The sequence below is a fragment of the Coenobita brevimanus genome, chromosome 11 (assembly GCF_032717465.1).
Source record: "Coenobita brevimanus isolate Jiangsu-jjx chromosome 11, ASM3271746v2, whole genome shotgun sequence".
In the NCBI taxonomy this organism is placed as follows: domain Eukaryota; kingdom Metazoa; phylum Arthropoda; class Malacostraca; order Decapoda; family Coenobitidae; genus Coenobita; species Coenobita brevimanus.
This window is the reverse complement of record NC_136964.1, coordinates 648865-670006: the sequence shown is the minus strand read 5'-3', so window position 1 is coordinate 670006 and position 21142 is coordinate 648865. Positions and strand designations below refer to the sequence as shown.

The 21142-nt window shown below is 42.9% G+C and overlaps 1 protein-coding gene and 2 pseudogenes across 1 annotated transcript in view; 1 reads left to right on the top strand and 2 right to left on the bottom strand.

Annotated features, from left to right (window-relative positions):
* Positions 1 to 21142, top strand: part of LOC145411402 (putative neural-cadherin 2) — a 104280-nt gene that overhangs the window by 52282 nt on the left and 30856 nt on the right. Inside the window, exons 14-15 of the mRNA XM_080281444.1 lie at positions 9723 to 9886; positions 10313 to 10481. Coding sequence (XP_080137570.1) covers positions 9723 to 9886; positions 10313 to 10481 — 333 coding nt within the window. The remainder of the gene's footprint in view (positions 1 to 9722; positions 9887 to 10312; positions 10482 to 21142) is intronic.
* LOC145411354 (uncharacterized) lies at positions 5398 to 5959 on the bottom strand (annotated as a pseudogene).
* Positions 6785 to 7988, bottom strand: LOC145411348 (uncharacterized; annotated as a pseudogene).

Genomic DNA, 21142 nt, shown 5'->3' with positions numbered 1-21142 from the left:
TCCCTTTTTCAGTAGGTCTGTAAGTGGTGATACAAGAATAGAAAAGTTAAGAACAAATCTCCGATAATAACCTACCATTCCCAAAAATCTTTGTAGCTCTTTCCTACTTTTAGGTCTGGGAAGATCACTTATAACCTGAACCTTAGCTGCTGGTGGTGCAACATGTCCATCGCCAATTACGTACCCAAGGTACTGAACTTTAGCTTGACCAAACTCACACTTTGATAAATTAGCTACAAGATTAGCATGAACCAAACGCTCAAGAAATTTACTGACATGGCATAGGTGATCTTTCCAGTTGTCACTGAAGATTAATACATCATCAATATAAACAACACACCCTGCCAAACCCTCTGTTACAACATTCATGAGCTTCTGAAATGTGGCTGGTGCATTCTTCCTACCATATGGCATTACGGAACATGCAAAAGTCTTTCCTAGTGTTACAAAACATGAGATCTCCCTAGCACGTTCAGTCATAGGTACTTGCCAGTATCCCTTTAACAAATCAAACTTACTTATGTACCTAGCCTTTCCGATCTTGTCTATGCAATCTTCCACGCGAGGGAGAGGGTAAGTGTCTGTTTTGGTTATCTGATTAACACGTCTGTAGTCGATGCAAAGCCGCTGTGACCCACCTGGCTTAGGGACTAGAGTGACAGGAGAACTCCACTCGCTCTGACAGGGCTCAATCATCTTGTGGTCCAACAGGTAGCCAAGCTCCTTCTGGATGAGAGGAACTTTCACCAGGTTCACACGGTAAGGAGGCAATTTAATTGGCTTTGCGTCTTCAACATCGACATCATGCATCAACACAGTGGTTCTTCCTGGAGTGGCACGGAACACTTGCGGGTACTCCTGCAGTAATGCCGAAAACTCCTGCCTTTCCTTGGGAGGTAGATGAGAAAGCTTAGTCTGGAGATCATTCATGATATCAGGATTCTTCCCCAAACTATCACTCAGGCTCATACTGCATGGGAGAGCTTCACTTGCAGACTCGGGTGGAACAGCTACAGTGCAGACTGGATTATTTTCGTCCCGCCTGTGATATAACTTTAGCATGTTGATGTGACATAGTTGCTTGCTCTTTCTACGATCTGGTGTGGCGATGACATAGTTGACATCACTGAGTTTCTTCTCCATGAAATAAGGACCACTAAACTTGGCTTGAAGAGGTTGCCCATGAACTGGTAGCAGAATCAAAACCTGATCTCCTGGCTGAAAGTGGTGTAACCTGGACTTCTTATCATACCAAGTCTTCATCTTCTGAGCAGCTCGTAAATTCTCTCTCGCCAGTTGTAAAACAGTGGACACCCGTTCTTTGAACTTCATCACATACTCCAGCAGGTTGACATCATCTTCCTCCGACAGCCAGCATTCCTTAAGTAACTTAAGGGGTCCTCTTACTTCATGGCCAAACAGTAGTTCAAAAGGTGAGAAGCCCAGTGATTCATTTGGAGATTCTCTTGCGGCAAATACAACGAATGGAAGACCTTTATCTCAGTCTTTCTGATGTTCCAAACAGTATTTCTTGAGCATCGATTTGAGTGTTTGATGATATCTCTCCAACGCTCCTTGGGTCTGGGGATGGTAAGCTGAAGACGTGATCTGGGTGATGCCCAACTCTTTCAGAGACTGCTTGAAAACATTTGACATGAAATTACTTCCCCGGTCTGACTGTACCTCCTTGGGCAGACCAAACTTTGTGAAGAACCCTAACATTTCCTTAACCACGTTCTTTGCTGAGATATTTCTAAGTGGAATGGCTTCAGGATAACGAGTAGCCATATCAATCAGGGTCAACACATAAGAAAATCCTGAAGAAGTCTTAGGAAGAGGGCCCACAATATCCACCAACACACGGGTGAATGGCGCCTCAAAAGGAGGAATGGGAACTAGAGGTGCAACCTTTTCTGTCTGATTACACTTCCCCACAACTTGACAGGTGTGACAAGACTTACAATACCAGGAAACATCCCTGAAGATACCTGGCCAGTAGAAGTGTTTCAAAATGCGTGCCACAGTCTTCCTCACTCCAAGGTGTCCTGCCAAACTTGAATCATGAGCCACTCTAGTGATATCCTGCCTACAAACACGAGGGATGACAACTTGATGTACAACCTCCCATTCACAGTCGGCTGATGCTGTTGGGGGTCTCCACTTCCTCATAAGTACTCCTGACTTTATATAATAACAAGTAGAAGCACCGGCTGACTCTTCCTCACTGCAAGCAGAGTTAGCTAGACCTTTCAACTCAGGGTCAGCAACCTGCAACTCAACCAACTCTTGACGAGACAAATTATCAACACTATGGGGTACTGCCTCATCTGGTGAGTGGTCCAAATTAGCAAGAAAAGTGTCAGCTAGGATAACATCATCATCATCATTATCCTCTATATCACCAGTAACTTTAGACTTAGCCCTAGTGACAGCACATGCGGGGAACACATCAGGGACATCACAATCCTGGGTCGCAGCCACTGGCTTACTAGACAACTGAGGAGCTGGACACACTTGACTTCCACCAATATCATTTCCAAGTAAGAAAGTTACACCTGACATTGGGAGTGTCTCAACCAACCCAACCATAACGGAACCATTAACAAAACCAGACTTTAAATTCACTCTGCACAGAGGGACAGAGAAGTAATTATTCCCTACACCTTGTAAGATTACAGTTTCATCAGAGGAATTAACATTAGAGCCTAGAACACTGGTCAGCATAAGGGATTGGCAAGCACCTGTATCACGATATATTTGAACTGATTTCCTGTCATTACTGTCCAGAGGACTGACAAAACCATCAGACAGGAAATTAGCACATGAACTCTTGAGAGTGTCACCCACGTTACTGCTCAAAAGAGGAGCTCCATCATGAGAATTTAAGTTACCCCTCAAAGCAGGTTCAGTTAACTCAGTTAAAGCATTCTGGGAACTCTCAAGAGTGGACACCAGACCAATTGACTGAATATTTAAAGACTCCTTTTTGTTCACATCACGCTGTCTCCTGAAACATTTCTCCGTAGTATGACCAAGCTTACTACAATAAGTACATTTACTTTTCTGAAATCTAGAGGTGAAGCTCGTATTTACTTCCTGAGAAACATCATCTTTATTCTCTTTCCTGTTACCTGTACTCTGAGTAGAGGCAACGTACTTACTCTCAGCTTTCCCTTTTTCTTTAGAATATCCCTTGTGAGTGAGAACATATTCATCAGCTAAAACTGCAGCATCAGACAAATTATCTATTCTTTTCTCATCAAGATATAGGCTTACATCTTTATAAATACACCTCTTGAAGTCCTCCAGCAAAATCATCTGCTTAAATTTACCAAAATCAGAATCCACATTCTTAGAATTTAACCCGCTCTAACAGATCTTCTTTGATTTTTGCATACTCAACATGGGATTGCTTATCTTGCTTGTAAGTTGTCCTAAATTTTACTCTATAAGCTTCAGGAACAAGCTCATAGGCCTGAAGAATCATCCTCTTAACTACATCATAATTATCACATTGATCCTGAGGCATAGATGCATAAGTTACTTGAGCTTTACCGGTGAGAACAGTTTGAAGGAGTACTGGCCAATACTCCTTGGGCCAATTAAAACCTGTAGCTACCCTCTCAAACAACTGAAAATACTTTGTTAAATCAGATTCATTAAAAGGAGGGACAAGTTTAACATTTTTAGCCACATCAAAATCATCAGAGCTAGATGATCCAGTTCCACCTTGTTTCATGCGATACTCATGGTCTGCCAGAATCCTAGCAAGTTCAATTTGTGCGTGAAACTCAGCCTCCTTAACATCAGCCTCCTTAGCACGTGCTTGAAATTCAGCTTCCTTCACACAAGCCTCCTGCAGGGCTAGCTGTAACTTAGCTAATTCAATCTGCGTTTGCTCATTTGGAGGAGTTACATTAAACAAGCTTTCATTAATCATGTCAAGAATTTGATCTTTAGAATGATGAGAGCGAACAGCAATTCCCAATTGTTGAGCAAGAAGCTTAAGTTCATTCTTTGTTCTGTTCTCTACATCCAACACTGTTTGCACATTTGACAAAAAATCTTTGGCTTCATCAAGTGTAGAAATAGTAGACATCATGAATAAGTAACTGTCACAAAATATCAAGCAATATCCTTATGATAATATCCTGAATATCCTGAAATGAGGTCGCCAAATTTATGTTACGGAACAGCGAAAGATAATGTACACAAGTGAGAATACTAAAAATCACTACTGTCCCGTAAAGTTCCAGGTTCAAAACAAAAGAGTTAGGTAAAATTACAAGTTAAAGTTTAATGCTCAAACTAACAACAAAACATTCAGGACTCATAAGGATAATGTAATGGCAAAAAACAGGTTAAATATATGGTTAACTGCAATAGCCTCTATTAACACGAAATTAGCAAGAGTATATTTATCTAAGTCAGCCCTGAAAAAATGAAAATACACTGGGTAATGCTCAGTTAATGCAAGATAAATTATTACAGATACAAACTATTATTAATGATGGCTGACAATAAGAACCCTACACGAATTACAAAAAAACCTCACTAGGCCTACAAATCAACACCTTATGCTATACAGTACAAGGAAAAAAATGCAATAACAGTTATACTCAAATTACACAGCTGCTAGATGGTTGGAGACTTCCGGAGCACTCACAACAATAACTGTACAGGGGAGGACAGAGATGTGAACAAAATGAGGAGTAGATCTAAGTGGCAATGATGCAGAGACTGAGCTCATTATATAGGGGCCAGCAGAGCTTGATACAACTTGTAAGAAGGACGCGCAAATGAAGCCATGGGGACAAGGAGTTGACAATCCCGCTCTGAACAACAGAAAGAACGACTTACTCTACTATAAAGGTAGAAGGGGGGACTGAGGCAGAACACGCTCGTGATCAAACATGCAGCATACTGTGCGTTAAAATTACACAAAGGATGATGAAATCATAGGCTATGTAACAATATATATATATATATATATATATATATATATATATATATATATATATATATATATATATGTATTGTCAGTATATATAATAATAATAATAATAATGATTGGTTTATTGGGTTAGCTGTGATACACTGACAATGTACATGGGGTTCACTTAACATAGTTTATGCTAAATCTAGGACTAGACTGAGTTAATCATGTGCACGATGGATGGAATGGCGCTGTTCTTTTACCGGTCAGTCCCTGGCGCTCTGATCGGCACAAGCTTGTTAATGTGCCTTGTAGCGCAGCGTGGTGGGGGAGTGTCAGGTGAGAGGAAGTGTCGGTGACGAGGGTGACATAATAGCCCCCTCCCAAACTTCCCTAGTGCCTCCCGATGCCTCTTGGAAAGCCTTGGCAGAGTCATGGTAGTCAGGGCGTTGTCGTAGCCGTCATAGGCAGGCCCAGGATGATCTTGCACGCCCTCTTCTGTGTCCTCTCCAGCTGCTGTTGTTGTGTGAGGGTGAGCGAGGAGGACCATGCTGGGGAGGTGTACATGAGGGTTGGGAGTATGAAGGCGGTATAAATTTCACCTAGCTCCTTCGCTGTCATTCCCAGTGACTTGAGTCTACACAGCATGTACCGTTTATATGAGGCTGTCCTCACTATGTTGATGACGTGTTGCTTCCAGCTCAGACGGTCATCCACCGTTACACCGAGCAGCCTGGTGGACTGGACCAAATGGAGGGGATGGGCGCCCACTGACAGCTGGGGATGAGCCACGGCCTGTGAGGAGGTACAGAAGTGCATCACCACGGTCTTGGTGTGGTTGATTGTCACTTTGTTCTCCTCAGTCCACTTCTTGAGTATGTCCAGGGTGGACTGGAGTGGCGAGTAGTCCGGCTGCCTGGTGTTGATGGGAATGCCAACGGTACTGTCGTCAACATACTTCCACCGATGCAGGGTGTCCATGAGGGCATCGTTGATGAGGATGAGGAAGCACAGTGGACCCATCTTGGTACCCTGGGGAACCCCACAGGTCAGGGGGAGGAGGGAGGAGATCGACCCCTGATACCTGATGGCCTGCTGTCGCCCGGTAAGAAAGTCAGCCAGCCACGCTGTCAGCTGTGGAAGGAGTCCCAGTCGTATGGCTTTGTTGATGACAACAGTGTGGTCAACAAGGTCAAATGCCTTTCTAAAGTCAACGAAAGCAACAGCCAGAGAGGCGTTGCGTTTGTCCAGGTGGCTGTGTAGGAAGTCAAGAAAACTGACAAGGCAATGAGTAGTGGAGGAGGACTTCATGTTACCAAATTGTTGTATATCTATTGAGTTTTTAATTTCATCATATGCCAAGTCGAAAACAAAATTCTCGCAAATAAGGCTCGGGATAGGGGGTAATGGCAATTGGTCTGAGGTCACTCAGTGACTGTGGGCTATGGATTTTGGGAGTGGGTGTTACATAGGAAATTTTCCAGTCACTGGGGCAGGAGTTTTAAGATAATGAGCCATTAATTATGGAGGACACTGGGAGAGCAAGTTCTGGGGCAAATTCTTTGTAAATTTTGATTGGCAGGTCAGAAGGTGTAGTACCGTAGATCTGTTATGCCTCAGTTTCTTCAATTTTGTAGCTACGTTGGCCACCTGGACAGAGGGGGATGGTGAGGGGGAAGGGAGGTAGGCAGGTAGGAGAGAAGGGTCGAGAGGAGGCAGACTCTGACAGATAGAGGCAAAATGACTGTTAATCTCTCGAGCTGCTAGGTCAGGTGATAAGTCAGAGCTACAGGGAAGAATAGAAGTTTGCTTTTGTAAGCCACAAAGAGCTTTGACTCTACTGAACCATCAACTGCTGTCTTGCTGTTTGAGGTAATGTATTTTGTTTGGGTAGTAGGATGACTTGGCTGCCCTGATCTCCCTGATGACCCTGTTCCTCAGGGACCTGAACAGGACACGATCGGTGTAATAAGTCCTGTTGCGTTGTTTGATGAGTTGCTTGAGGCGTGGTGTCATCCATGGGGCATCTGATGTGTCCACAGAGAAATCTTTGACAGGGAAGAAGTGGTGAAAGGCTTCAGTCGTGGTTGTGGCGTAGTTCTTCCACTTGGTATCTACATCCTCAGCGTCCAAAACTTCCCTCCACTGGTGTTGAATTATCCACCTTCCAAACTCCCTCATGGCAGAGTCCGGCATAGGGCGGTGGTATCGGGTGACCCTTTGCCTTGGCATGGAGGTGTTAGATGCCGGCGTCTATAGAATGGTGATATGGGTGCTCCGGCCGAGAAGGGGGAGAGGTCAGGGAGGGGAGTATTGCTATGCCATATCAGTGATGATAAGGTTGAGGGTTGTTTGCTCGTGGGTGAGGAAATTCACGACCTGAGTAATTTAGCTGGTGTAAAATTTCACTGATGTCCAGGCAATTGAAGTCCCCACATGCAACCAGCTTTGCAGCAGGAAATCTCACTCGTAGGGCATCGGCAGTCTCAATGATGTGATTGGTGAGGAGGTGGGCGGTGGGGGCGCGTGGAGGGTGATACACCACACACACGATGACAGATGCAGTGTGACGGGGGCAGAGATGGGGGTTTAGCCTAACCCACAAGGCCTCAACTCCCTCGGGAATCTCAACACTCAGGTGTGAAGGATTAAGGTCAGCGCGACAAAACGACGCTGCTCCTCCACCCCTGCGATTAACCCTGAGATGGTGAAATAACACAAAGTTTTGAATGTTACACACTTCAGGGGTAATCTGCCATGCCTCTGTTATTACCATCATGTCACAGCCTGTAGTGCGCACTGCTTCGATCACTTCCTCCATCTTGTTGGTCAGTGAGGTTACGTTGGATAGGAGGAGGGTAGGAAGGTTATACCATACACGTGGCACTTCACAAAGGTTGTGAGGTCTTGGTACATTTTTTGTTTTCTTTTTCCCGCTCGTAATCACAGGCACTGTGCACACAATCCATCTACCACCTCGTCCACCACAGTTGCGAAAAAAAGTTCCAGGTCTTTCAAGCACTGAATCACTGAACTTGGTGGATAACCGCATCCCCGCTTCAATTTGTAAAGTTCACTGGGTCGGTACCGGTAGATTGGAAGAGCGCACATTCTGCCACTGCACATTCAACTCAGTCATGAACCTTAAATGCAGGGAAGGGGACTGGGTCAACAGGCTGAGCCCAGGCTGCTACGAAGCGCCAAGTCACACCAGGGGCGGGAGGTCGCGTAAACACGTCCACTCACCACCACTGTCACTCACTTGGTGTGTGTGTGTGTGTGTCCGACTCTGGGGAAAGGCTTCACAGCCTGCGCTCAAGGCCCAGTAGTCCTCCTACATACCATACGCCTCTCTGCATGTCACCACTTCGGCGCTAACACGGACCGTCCATATTGAATACATGCTAGGGATGTCTCATACAGGACTGGTGTATTGGTATTAGCGGGAGTATTTTTACGACATGTCGGCGGGTCTTCTGGTAGATCAGTAAAATCTTCTATCTATCTATCTATTGCCAGATGCCTCAATCCCGTTTGGGGTGGCCACAAACAAATCGCCTCCACGTCGCCCTGTCCCCCGCCATTTCACTGCCCCGCTCCCAACTCACACCCCCCTCTCTCATATACCTCTCCATCCCTTCCCTCCATCTCATCCTCGGCCTCCCCCTCCCTCTTCCCCCCTGCACCTCACTCACATACACTCTCTTCATCAGTCTTTCACCCTCCATCCTCTCCACATGGCCAATCCACCTCAGTGTATTCCTCCTAACGCTTCCTATCACATCCACATCCACACCACAACGCTCCTTTATATCCTCATTTGTCAGCCTGTCTCTCCATGTGACTCCACAGGCTCCTTTTAAATAACTCATTTCCACTGCTCTCACTCTTGACTTGTTTCCTTCCACCAACGTCCAAGCTTCACTTCCATACGTTAGAGTTGGTATCACAATACTGTCATGTAGTAACTTTTTCACTTCCATGCTCACTTCCCTTCTTCTTATCACTGCTTTCAAGGAACCAGCAACCTTTCTTCCCTGTTGTACCCTTTCAAGCACTTCACCCTCCAAACCTCCATCCTTTCTCATCACACTACCCAAGTGCTTAAACGTACTCACATTTTCCAATTCCTCACCATCTTATTTCATGAAATTCAAATTCTTAAATTGTTCCCTGCCCCGGCGGGGATTTGAACTTGGGTTCGGTAGGACTGCAGGCCACCTTTCTACCGATTGAGCCATCGCCTCCCCCGATATAATAACGCATCTGTACCATCTTCATACATTTTTTTTCTTTCCAACATTATTCATATTCCATTCCCATATGTTACTCGTATCTACAACAGTCTTCTTGAGGTCCATTGCAGGACCGAATTTCGAGTCGGAGGGAAGAGTGATAACCAGAAATATTCCTTCCTCATAACTGGCTAGCTACAAAAGAGAAAGGGGTGTCTGTTGAGAACAATGATTATGAAAATTAAAGTGTTGTTTTCGCTTGAGACAGTATATGTCATTAGAGTGCATCGACTGGGTCTGAACATTTGCCAGCAAAGTATATTTGCCCAGCAGACACTCTAGAGTAAATGGTAAGTCCGTAGACAGACGTTCCTAGAAGGTCCTTGAAAAGTAAGTGATGCAGCAAAAGACTGTCATTTACTTTGAACTCAAACGTTAGGGTTATCGTTTGATGTTATTGTGTACTTGTATTATCGGCTTCAATAACTCTGCACTTCTTGTAGCTGCCCAGTTCTTCATAATGGGGTTCAAAGTCTGATTTTTCTTGGCAGGGTGGTGCAGCGGAAGCCCCGCTGGGACGAGTATTCGTGGAGGACCCAGACGACTGGGACTTGAACGACAAAACGTTCAGCTGGATTGGCTCCCCACACCCGCTCTTCTCCCTCAACACCCACACTGGCGACCTCCTGGCGTCCAGCCAGGTCAGGGAGGGAAGGTGGGTCAGTTCTCACACTCATTGTTTTATTAGTTTCAAATGTGAGAGCTGTTATAAAACACACATAAGTTGCCTGTATTAAAGTTATAACAAGAACATTTACAAAGCATTAATGAGACGCAAGACATCAGTCTGTATTCCACCATTTGAAGGATGCACAAATAAGTGTAAATTTTTGTTCTTGGATTTATATCTCATACATTGTTCTAGATACTCAGCCCATAAACTAGCTAAGGCTCCTGCTGTCTGATTAAACTCCCTAAAAATATCAGAATGGAGTGCCTTACTACATTCCAGGCAGGTAATGAAGAAAAGTCCATATAACTGCCATACCATCTCACCGGTAAGTTCTCGATATGTGATACAGTGCAGGGTAGCTGTTAATGGATGTAAGCTGTCGGTAAGGCCAACTTTGTGTACGTGCAGGTACGAGCTGCGTCTGGCGGTGAGTGATGAGCTGTGGAGCCAGAAGGACGTGGGTGCCAACGTGACGGTGGTGGTGCGGGTGCTGCCCCCTGACGCCCTGGCTCACGCTGCCCCCCTCACCCTCACCCCCACCACACCCGAGGCCCTCACCCGGGGATGGACCCCTCAGGTAACACCACCCCTTTCTACCCAAGTTGGACTCAGCACCATTACCAATACACTTCTGCAGATGTCTCAGTGCAGGAGAAATTTGCCACCAGTAGTGCTGTTCATGTTAGAAAATAAAATGTTACTTCCTGGCTGAGCAGTGCCACCCTTTTGCATTTTTGAAAATCAGTTTTAGGGACGGTACACAAATATGATCATTACATGTTCACTGTAGAATCCATTGAAATACTTAACCACTGTACTGTCAATATCAAAAGTTAGCTGACACTTCCCTCTGGCTTTGTCGATGGAGAGTGTATGAAATATATTTTCAAGCTAGCATTATAAAGCACAGAAACATACAGCAGAAGAATATCAGAGGGAAGGCTACTCTGTGATGTTCGAGGTGGAATGACAAATATGGAGAACAGTAAACAGTCTATCTGTCTATTGCCAAACGCCTCAGTCTCGTAAGGGGTGGCCACAAACAAATCGCCTCCATGTCTCCCTGTCCAATGTCATTTCACTGTCCTGCTCCCAGCTCGCACCCTCCTCTCTCGTATACCTCCCCATCCCTCTATCTCATCCTTGGCCTCCCCCTCCCTTTCCACCCCCTCGCATACAGTGCCGGCAGGAATTATTAACAAACTTTAATCGTTGCAGTACATGACCTTTTTTTTTTTTTTTAAATCGGATTTGGAAGTTTGGCGAGACACGGTAAGTACACAACATTCTTTTTTACTTAACCCCATCCCTTTCTTCTTCGTGTGGGTCACTGTTAGCTATGATAGAATGTTAGGGTAGGGTGAGTTAGATTTGGCTAGGTTAGTTTTAGTTTAGGCTAGGTTAGGTTAGGTTTGGTGTGATTAGGTTAGGTTAGGTTGGGTTGGGTTAGGTTAGGTTAGGTTAGGCTAGGTTAGGTTGGGTTAAGTTAGGCTAGGTTAGGTTGGGTTAAGTTAGGCTAGGTTAGGTTGGGTTGGGTTGGGTTAGGTTAGGTTGGGTTGGGTTAGGTTAGGCTAGGTTAGGTTTGGTGTGATTAGGTTAGGTTAGGTTGGGTTGGGTTAGGTTAGGTTAGGTTAGGTTAGGTTGGGTTAAGTTAGGCTAGGTTAGGTTGTGTTGGGTTAGGCTTGGTTAGGTTGGGTTGGGTTAGGTTAGGTTTAGTTTGGTGTGATTAGGTAAGGTTGGGTTTTTAGGTTGGGTTGGGTTAGGGTTCATTTTTTCTTTACTGAATATGTTTTGCTTTAAATATGTCTTTCTTAACGAACACAATTACCCTCTTTCTTACTTCTTTATTTCTAAGGTACTTTTATCAGTATGCTCTTATTTACGTCATACTCTGCTTTGTTACCCGTTGCCTTATACCTTCTTTCTGCCTTCAAATCATGCCCGCTTTTACGAGAGGTTAACACTCCTGGACTCTTTTGCCACCCTCTTGGCTGAATAACTTCGTCTTGTGTCTGACAGAATAGAATACTTAGAGTTGTCCTGGCCTAGAGAGGAATAATGGTGATAATATTAACACACTCAAGCTCCTAGATCTTACTCCAGTACAGTACAGTTGTCAGGTGCAAAATAGACGAGAATACAGGAGTTGACTTAATCATGACGGGGGGTAAGACCGTTGACATTCGGAGTGGTGTCAATTACCTGGTAGAGCCAGTTTATTCTGGCTCTACCAGGTGATTCTATTCAACTTCGGAAATTATTCCTGTATCGAAGAGGCTTATTAACATAATATCCAACCCCTCCGGGTCGAAAAGTCTATTCAAGCCTTAACAAGTTAAGCACACTCAGAGAGCGCATCCCTCCGTCGACGCCTATACTGGAGAACAGATCACCACAAAAATTTTATAAACATCCTCCTTGGTCCATGACCCACAGTATTTCACTAAAATTCATCCATAATTCTTTTTAGATATCTTGCAGGCAAACAAAAGTCCTGAAACGGAACTTGCACTCAGATCGTCACCAAAGTTTGGTAAATTCTTCCCTGGCACATGACCCACATATCCACAAAATTTCCATGAAATAACATCAATAACTTTTTGAAATCTTATGGACAGACAAACAAGCAAAAGACAAACACAGTTGAATACATAACGTCCTCTAACTTCGTTGGCGGAGGTAATGAACCGTCATATGATAAGAATGTAGGCCTACTGAAAAGGACGCCCTAGACCTTAGTGGTTTGACATACATACATGAAAATGACGCCAAACATCCTCTTAAAGGAACCCCCATATTGGGGTTAGCCTTGATATAGTTTGTTTCTCTGGCCTGGAAATTAAACCAGGTGCCAAATCTAGCTAGTTTATTCCCAGCTGTTGCTGGAAGCTGTTGAAGAAAAAAAACTAAAATTTGTAATATGATTTGTAAGCGTGAGAGTTTCAGCTTGAACTTTGACTCAAGAACTTGTGGCTGAATGTGTCCTCCCCAGGAGCGATGATTATGTGGATATTGTTACGGAACAGAGAAAGATAACGTACACTTTAAGTGAGAATACTAAGAGTCACTACTGTCCCGTAAAGTTCCAGGTTCAAAACAAAAGAGTTAGGTAAAATTACAAGTTAAAGTTTAATGCTCAAACTAACAACAAAACATTCAGGACTCACAAGGATAATGTAATGGCAAATAAACAGGTTAAATATATGGTTAACTGCAATAGCCTCTATTAACACGAAATTAGCAAGAGTAAATTTATCTAAGTCAGCCCTGATAAAATGAGATACCAGATAATACTCAGTGAATGCCAAATAAATTATTACGGATACAAACTATTATCAAAAATGACTGACATAAAACCCAACATTAATCAAAAACCTCACTAGGCCTAAGAATTAACCTTATGCTACACAGTACAAGAAAAAATGCAATAACACTCATACTCAAATTACACACAGCTGCTAGATGTTTGGAGATTTCTTGAGCACTCACGATAATAATATCTGTACAGGGGAGGACAGAGATGTGAACAAAATGAGGAGCAGATCTAAGTGGCAATGATACAGAGACTGAGCTCATTATATAGGGGCCAGGAGAGCTTGATACAACTTGTAAGAAGGACGCGCAAATGAAGCCATGGGGACAAGGAGTTGACAATCCCGCTCTGAACAACAGAAAGGACGACTTACTCTACTATAACGGTAGAAGGGGGGAACTGAGGCAGAACACGCTCGTGATCAAACATGGAGCAACTGTGCGTTAAAATTACACAAAGGATGATGAAATCATAGGCTATGTAACACCTCCCCACAAAGAAAAAAGAAATTTACAAAGGAAATTTCTTATTACTCTAAAACAATCTGTATATGGCATTACAGAACATGCAAAAGTCTTTCCTAGTGTTACAAAACATGAGATCTCCCTAGCACGTTCAGTCATAGGTACTTGCCAGTATCCCTTTAACAAATCAAACTTACTTATGTACCTAGCCTTTAGGATCTTGTCTATGGAATCTTCCACAGGAGGGAGAGGGCAAGTGTCTGCTTTGGTTATCTGATTAACACGTCTGTAGTCGATACAAAGCCGCTGTGACCCACCTGGCTTAGGGACTAGAGTGACAGGAGAATTCCACTCGCTCTGACAGGGCTCAATCATCTTGTGGTCCAACAGGTAGCCAAGCTCCTTCTGGATGAGAGGAACTTTCACCGGGTTCACACGGTAAGGAGGCAATTTAATTGGCTTTGCGTCTCCAACATCGACATCATGCATCAACACAGTGGTTCTTCCTGGAGTGGCACTGAACACTTGCGGGTACTTCTGCAGTAACGCCGAAAACTCCTGCCTTTCCTCGGGAGGTAGATGAGAAAGCTTAGTCTGGAGATCATTCATGATATCAGGATTCTTCCCCAAACTATCACTCAGGCTCATACTGCATGGGAGAGCTTCACTTGTAGACTCGGGTGGAACAGCTACAGTGCAGACTGGATTATTTTCGTCCCGCCTGTGATATAACTTTAGCATGTTGATGTGACATAGTTGCTTGCTCTTTCAACGATCTGGTGTGGCGATGACATAGTTGACATCACTGAGTTTATTCTCCACGAAATAAGGGCCACTAAACTTGGCTTGAAGAGGTTGCCCATGAACTGGTAGCAGAATCAAAACCTGATCTCCTGGCTGAAAGTGGCGTAACCTGGACTTCTTATCATACCAAGTCTTCATCTTCTCCTGAGCAGCTCCTAAATTCTCTCTCGCCAGCTGTAAAGCAGTGGACAGCCGTTCTTTGAACTTCATCACATACTCCAGCAGGTTGACGTGATCTTCCTCCGACAGCCAGCATTCCTTGAGTAACTTAAGGGGTCCTCTTACTTCATGGCCAAACAGTAGTTCAAAAGGTGAGAAGCCCAGTGATTCATTTGGAGATTCTCTTGCAGCAAACACAACGAATGGAAGACCTTTATCCCAGTCTTTCTGATGTTCCAAACAGTATTTTTTGAGCATCGATTTGAGTGTTTGATGATATCTCTCCAACGCTCCTTGGGTCTGGGGGTGGTAAGCTGAAGACGTGATCTGGGTGATGCCCAACTCTTTCAGAGACTGCTTGAAAACATTTGACATGAAATTACTTCCCCGGTCTGACTGTACCTCCTTGGGCAGACCAAACTTTGTGAAGAACCCTAGCATTTCCTTAACCACGTTCTTTGCTGAGATATTTCTAAGTGGAATGGCTTCAGGATAACGAGTAGCCATATCAATCAGGGTCAACACATAAGAAAATCCTGAAGAAGTCTTAGGAAGAGGGCCCACAATATCCACTAACACACGGGTGAAAGGCGCCTCAAAAGGAGGAATGGGAACTAGAGGTGCAACCTTTTCGGTCTGATTACACATCCCCACAACTTGACAGGTGTGACAAGACTTACAATACCAGGAAACATCCCTGAAGATACCTGGCCAGTAGAAGTGTTTCAAAATGCGTGCCACAGTCTTCCTCACTCCAAGGTGTCCTGCCAAACTGGAATCATGAGCCACTCGAATGATATCCTGCCTACAAACACGAGGGATGACAACTTGATGTACAACCTCCCATTCACAGTCGGCTGATGCTGTTAGGGGTCTCCACTTCCTCATAAGTACTCCTGACTTTACATAATAACAAGTAGAAGCACCGGCTGACTCTTCTTCACTGTAAGCAGAGTTAGCTAGACCTTTCAACTCAGGGTCAGCAACCTGCAACTCAACCAACTCTTGACGAGACAAATTATCAACACTACGGGGTACTGCCTCATCTGGTGAGTGGTCCAAATTAGCAAGAAAAGTGTCAGCTAGGATAACATCATCATCATCATTATCCTCTAAATCACCAGTAACTTTAGACTTAGCCCTAGTGACAGCACATGCAGGGAACACATCAGGGACATCACAATTCTGGGCCGCAGCCACCGGCTCACCAGACAACTGAGGAGCTGGACACACTTGACTTCCACCAATATCATTTCCAAGTAAGAAAGTTACACCTGACATTGGGAGCGTCTCAACCAACCCAACCATAACGGAACCATTAACAAAACCAGACTCTAAATTCACTCTGCACAGAGGGACAGAGAAATAATTATTCCCTACACCTTGTAAGATTAGTTTCATCAGAGGAATTAACATTAGAGCCTAGAACACTGGTCAGCATAAGGGATTGGCAAGCACCTGTATCACGATATATTTGAACTGATTTCCTGTCATTATTGTCCAGAGGACTGACAAAACCATCAGACAGGAAATTAGCACATGAACTCTTGAGAGTGTCACCCACGTTACTGCTCAAAAGAGGAGCTCTATCATGAGAATTTAAGTTACCCCTCAAAGCAGGTTCAGTTAACTCAGTTAAAGAATTCTGGGAACTCTCAAGGGTGGACACTAGACCAATTGACTGAATATTTAAAGACTCCTTTTTGTTCACATCACGCTGTCTCCTGAAACATTTCTCCGTAGTATGACCAAGCTTACTACAATAAGTACATTTACTTTTCTGAAATCTAGAGGTGAAGCTCGTATTTACTTCCTGAGAAACATCATCTTTATTTTCTTTCCTGTTACCTGTACTCTGAGTAGAGGCAACGTACTTACTCTCAGCTTTCCCTTTTTCTTTAGAATATCTCTTGTGAGTGAGAACATATTCATCAGCTAAAACTGCAGCATCAGACAAATTATCTATTCTTTTCTCATCAAGATATAGGCTTACATCTTTATAAATACACCTTTTGAAGTCCTCCAGCAAAATCATCTGCTTAAATTTGTCAAAATTAGAATCCACATTCTTAGAATTTAACCACTGCTCTAACAAATCTTCTTTGATTTTTGCATACTCAACATGGGATTGCTTATCTTGCTTGTAAGTTGTCCTAAATTTTACTCTATAGGCTTCAGGAACAAGCTCATAGGCCTTAAGAATCAAGCTCTTAACTACATCATAATTATCAGATTGATCCTGAGGCAAAGATGCATAAGTTACTTGAGTTTTACCGGTGAGAACAGTTTGAAGGAGTACTGGCCAATACTCCTTGGGCCAACTAAAACCTGTAGCTACCCTCTCAAACAACTGAAAATACTTTGTTAAATCAGATTCATTAAAAGGAGGGACAAGTTTAACATTTTTAGCCACATCAAAATCATCAGAGCTAGATGATCCAGTTCCACCTTGTTTCATGCGATACTCATGGTCTGCCTGAATCCTGGCAATTTCAATTTGTGCCTGAGCCTGTACCTGTGCCTCTTGAATACGAGCATTTGCCTCATTAACACGAGCCTCCGCCTCCTTAGCCTTAGCCTCCTGCAGGGCTAGCTGTAACTTAGCTAATTCAATCTGCGCTTGCTCATTTGGAGGAGTTACATTAAACAAGCTTTCATTAATCATGTCAACAGTTTGATCTTTAGAATGATGAGAGCGAACAGCAATTCCCAATTGTTGAGCAACAAGCTTAAGTTCATTCTTTGTTCTGTTTTCTACATCACACACTGTTTGCACATTTGACAAAAAATCTTTGGCTTCATCAAGTGTAGTAATAGTAGACATAATTAATAAGTAACAGTCACAGAATATCAAGCAATATCCTTATGATAATATCCTGAATATCCTGCTAAGAGGTCGCCAAATTTATGTTACGGAACAGAGAAAGATAACGTACATTTTAAGTGAGAATACTAAGAGTCACTACTGTCCCGTAAAGTTCCAGGTTCAAAACAAAAGAGTTAGGTAAAATTACAAGTTAAAGTTTAATGCTCAAACTAACAACAAAACATTCAGGACTCGTAAGGATAATGGAATGGCAAATAAACAGGTTAAATATATGGTTAACTGCAATAGCCTCTATTAACACGAAATTAGCAAGAGTAAATTTATCTAAGTCAGCCCTGATAAAATGAGATACCAGATAATACTCAGTGAATGCCAAATAAATTATTACAGATACAAACTATTATAAAAAATGACTGACATAAAACCCAACATTAATCAAAAACCTCACTAGGCCTAAGAATTAACCTTATGCTACACAGTACCAGAAAAAATGCAATAACACTCATACTCAAATTACACACAGCTGCTAGATGTTTGGAGATTTCTTGGGCACTCACAATAATAATATCTGTACAGGGGAGGACAGAGATGTGAACAAAATGAGGAGCAGATCTAAGTGGCAATGATGCATTTCGTTAGTTCGTTCGTTCGTTAAAAGATTCCCTGCACATATAGTGCAGGCCGGGCCATACATTAGCCCGGTCAGTGGTGTATGGGCTGATTAAAAAAACAGTAAGTGGGGAGGACAGGACCTGGGGAATGCCCAGCACACACGTCCTGTCTCCTGACTGGCTTTGTGGTGTGTGTGCAATGATGCAGAGACTGAGCTCATTATATAGGGGCCAGGAGAGCTTGATACAACTTGTAAGAAGGACGCGCAAATGAAGCCATGGGGACAAAAAGCTGAAAATCCCGCTCTGAATAACAGAGAGAACGACTTACTCTACTATAACGGTAGAAGGGGGGAACTGAGGCAGAACACGCTCGTGATCTAACATGCAGCAACTGTGCGTTAAAATTACACAAAGGATGATGAAATCATAGGCTATGTAACAATATTTACTAAGCATGGTGCCTCACTTCACTTTCTTGCTACTGCCTCCCATACTCAGTCAAAAATCAGTATTGTCTCTCATAAGCTCTCATTTACCTCCTGGTCCATTTGGTGAACAAGAAAAAAATGTGAAGTTGCTAAAACAGGAAGACGTCATTAAATTAAATAAACAGTAAATGCGATCAATGGCGCTAACATATCCCAGAGTTCATTACTTACGTAAATACGTGTACTTGTTTGTAGTCGCAGCTCATATGAAGCGAATGAATCACCGAATAAGCAGGCTAGAAGGCCGTTCGAATCAAACTGGCTCCGTACCGTAAAAGTACGATTGAAACCGAATAAAACCCTTGCCTATAATGGAGCGGTTGTTTTGGCGTTTGATGTTTTTTGTGCGCGTCTTATGGTGTTTACTTGCCCGTCGTAGTTAGTTTGGCGGCTCGAAAAGCCATTTTGAAGGTCGAAATAAGAAAAGTAATATGAGAAGGGGCACTCAGTGGAGCGCATTTCTCCGACAAGGGCAAGGTAATTTCCAAACCACTCTTCATAATGGGTTAGGTTTCTCATCACTGATTAGGGTTTCACAAAAAATGTTTTCGGGATCCAGAATCTGTAATACGATCCGGATCGGTCCCAAAAGTTAATCGATTGTTCCCTGGGACATGACTATCTACCCACCAAATTTACTCCAAATTTCTTTTAGTTTTTGAGTAATCCTGCTAACAGGCAAACTAACAAACAGGGATGAAAACACTATCTTTGTCGGAGATAATAATATTATGTTGTGCAGTGTCAAACAGAACAGTAAGACAAAGCTGCAAGGGGACCCGAAATCTGCTTCACTGTGATAACCCTAACATCGTATCTTACTGCTGGCCAGTATAATTTGAAAGTTCCAAAGCACTGAAGAATTAATGAGGGCCTTATATAATGTACACACACCAAAAAAAGTATGGTTACACCTACTGCACGATACAAACTGACACCACGAATGAAACGTTTGATAACTGCCTTCCTCCAACCCTACCGAGACAGCTGGATTGTTCAGTACAAAACTCATCGGACCTCCCTGTAACGGTACTTTTTGAGTGTGTGTACACACCCAAAAAAGTACAATCCAGCTGTCTCGGTAGGGTTGGAGGAAGGCAGTTATCAAACGTTTCATTCGTAGTGTCAGTTTGTATTGTGCAGTAGGTGTAACGATACTTTTTTTTGGTGTGTGTACACGCTGCTCTAAGCTGAATAAAAGGGTACTTTCAGTTAAATAAAAGCGCCCATATATATATAAAGTTTGATCTGTAAAATACCTTCGTATAGTGGGGGTTAAGAAATTCCACTTCGTCACTCCCAGGAATACAGCGCATGGCATCATAGTCGCATTTTATATACCGTATTAGACTCCTAGAAAGTTGTATCACCATCATCCTTATTTTCGTAAACGTATTTTCCACTTTGGCATGGAACAGATCAGTTTAACTTAAGTAGAAGTCACTGTTTAGTTCCCAAATTCTATCAACACCATTGCGTCTTGCTCTGTTTAAATCTCTTTTGGGGTGCATGAACGAAATGAAAAAGCCAAATACCATACACACTGGCCCTCCCTCGTACTGTGGTGGGGGGATGGGGGAAGAGGGAGTTAAGCCACCTGCCCCCTCCCCTTGTTATAGTTTTTTATTGGTTTTTCATTGGTTAGCGTATCCATTTTGCGCATGGAAAAGAAAAATACTGTAGTTTGATTCTCGAGCCGGTTAGACTGGTGGACTACTGTAGTTCCCCCTTTACATTGGTCACTGAGAAGCGACAATGGCACGTACAGTACATTAATTTAACATACGTATATAGTAACACTTAACAGTCACATCACCCAGAACTGATTCACTGTAACGGGTATTCACCTCTCATATTAACCAAGAACCAACACTTACACATAGCAGCAGTTAACTCGCATATCAGAACTTCCCAACACATTTTCACATATTAAAACATCCTAGTACATTCTCCTTCAAAGCGCTCCAGTGTGTGGTAAGTTAAGCACATGTAGTTAGCGCAGTCATAATCGCTGACACGGCATGTTGGCTGCCCTCACTATAGCATCCCATTGCCTTAATGTTTTGAATATTTAGCTGAAATGTGTTCGTAGGGCAAGGCTGGAGTAGATGAATGTAATTATATCATATGGAAGGATTAACACACGATGTTTATTAGTGTCGCTTACATGCAACATAGTTTTGTTTTCAAATAAAAGACATATATACGTGACGCATACTGTAAAATAAATAATAATAGCAACAACAACAATAATAATATAGTAGTAGTAGTAGTAGTAGTAGTAGTAGTAGTAGTAATAATAATAATAATAATAATAATAATAATAATAATAACAATATTAAGAAGAAGAAGAAGAAGAATAGAACAACGTTAAAACCTACCTATATCTTATATATTTATTGAAAACAATCAGGTGCAGGTTTGGTTCATTAGTTAGAAATCCTAGGATTGTAAGTGAATTACTGACCAGCAGTACACAAGATGGCAGGATCCAGAAAACAGAAAACAGAGATGAGCAAGTATGATAGTTATAGCGCTCAGTAAAATGTGCCGGATACTGTACCCTTTC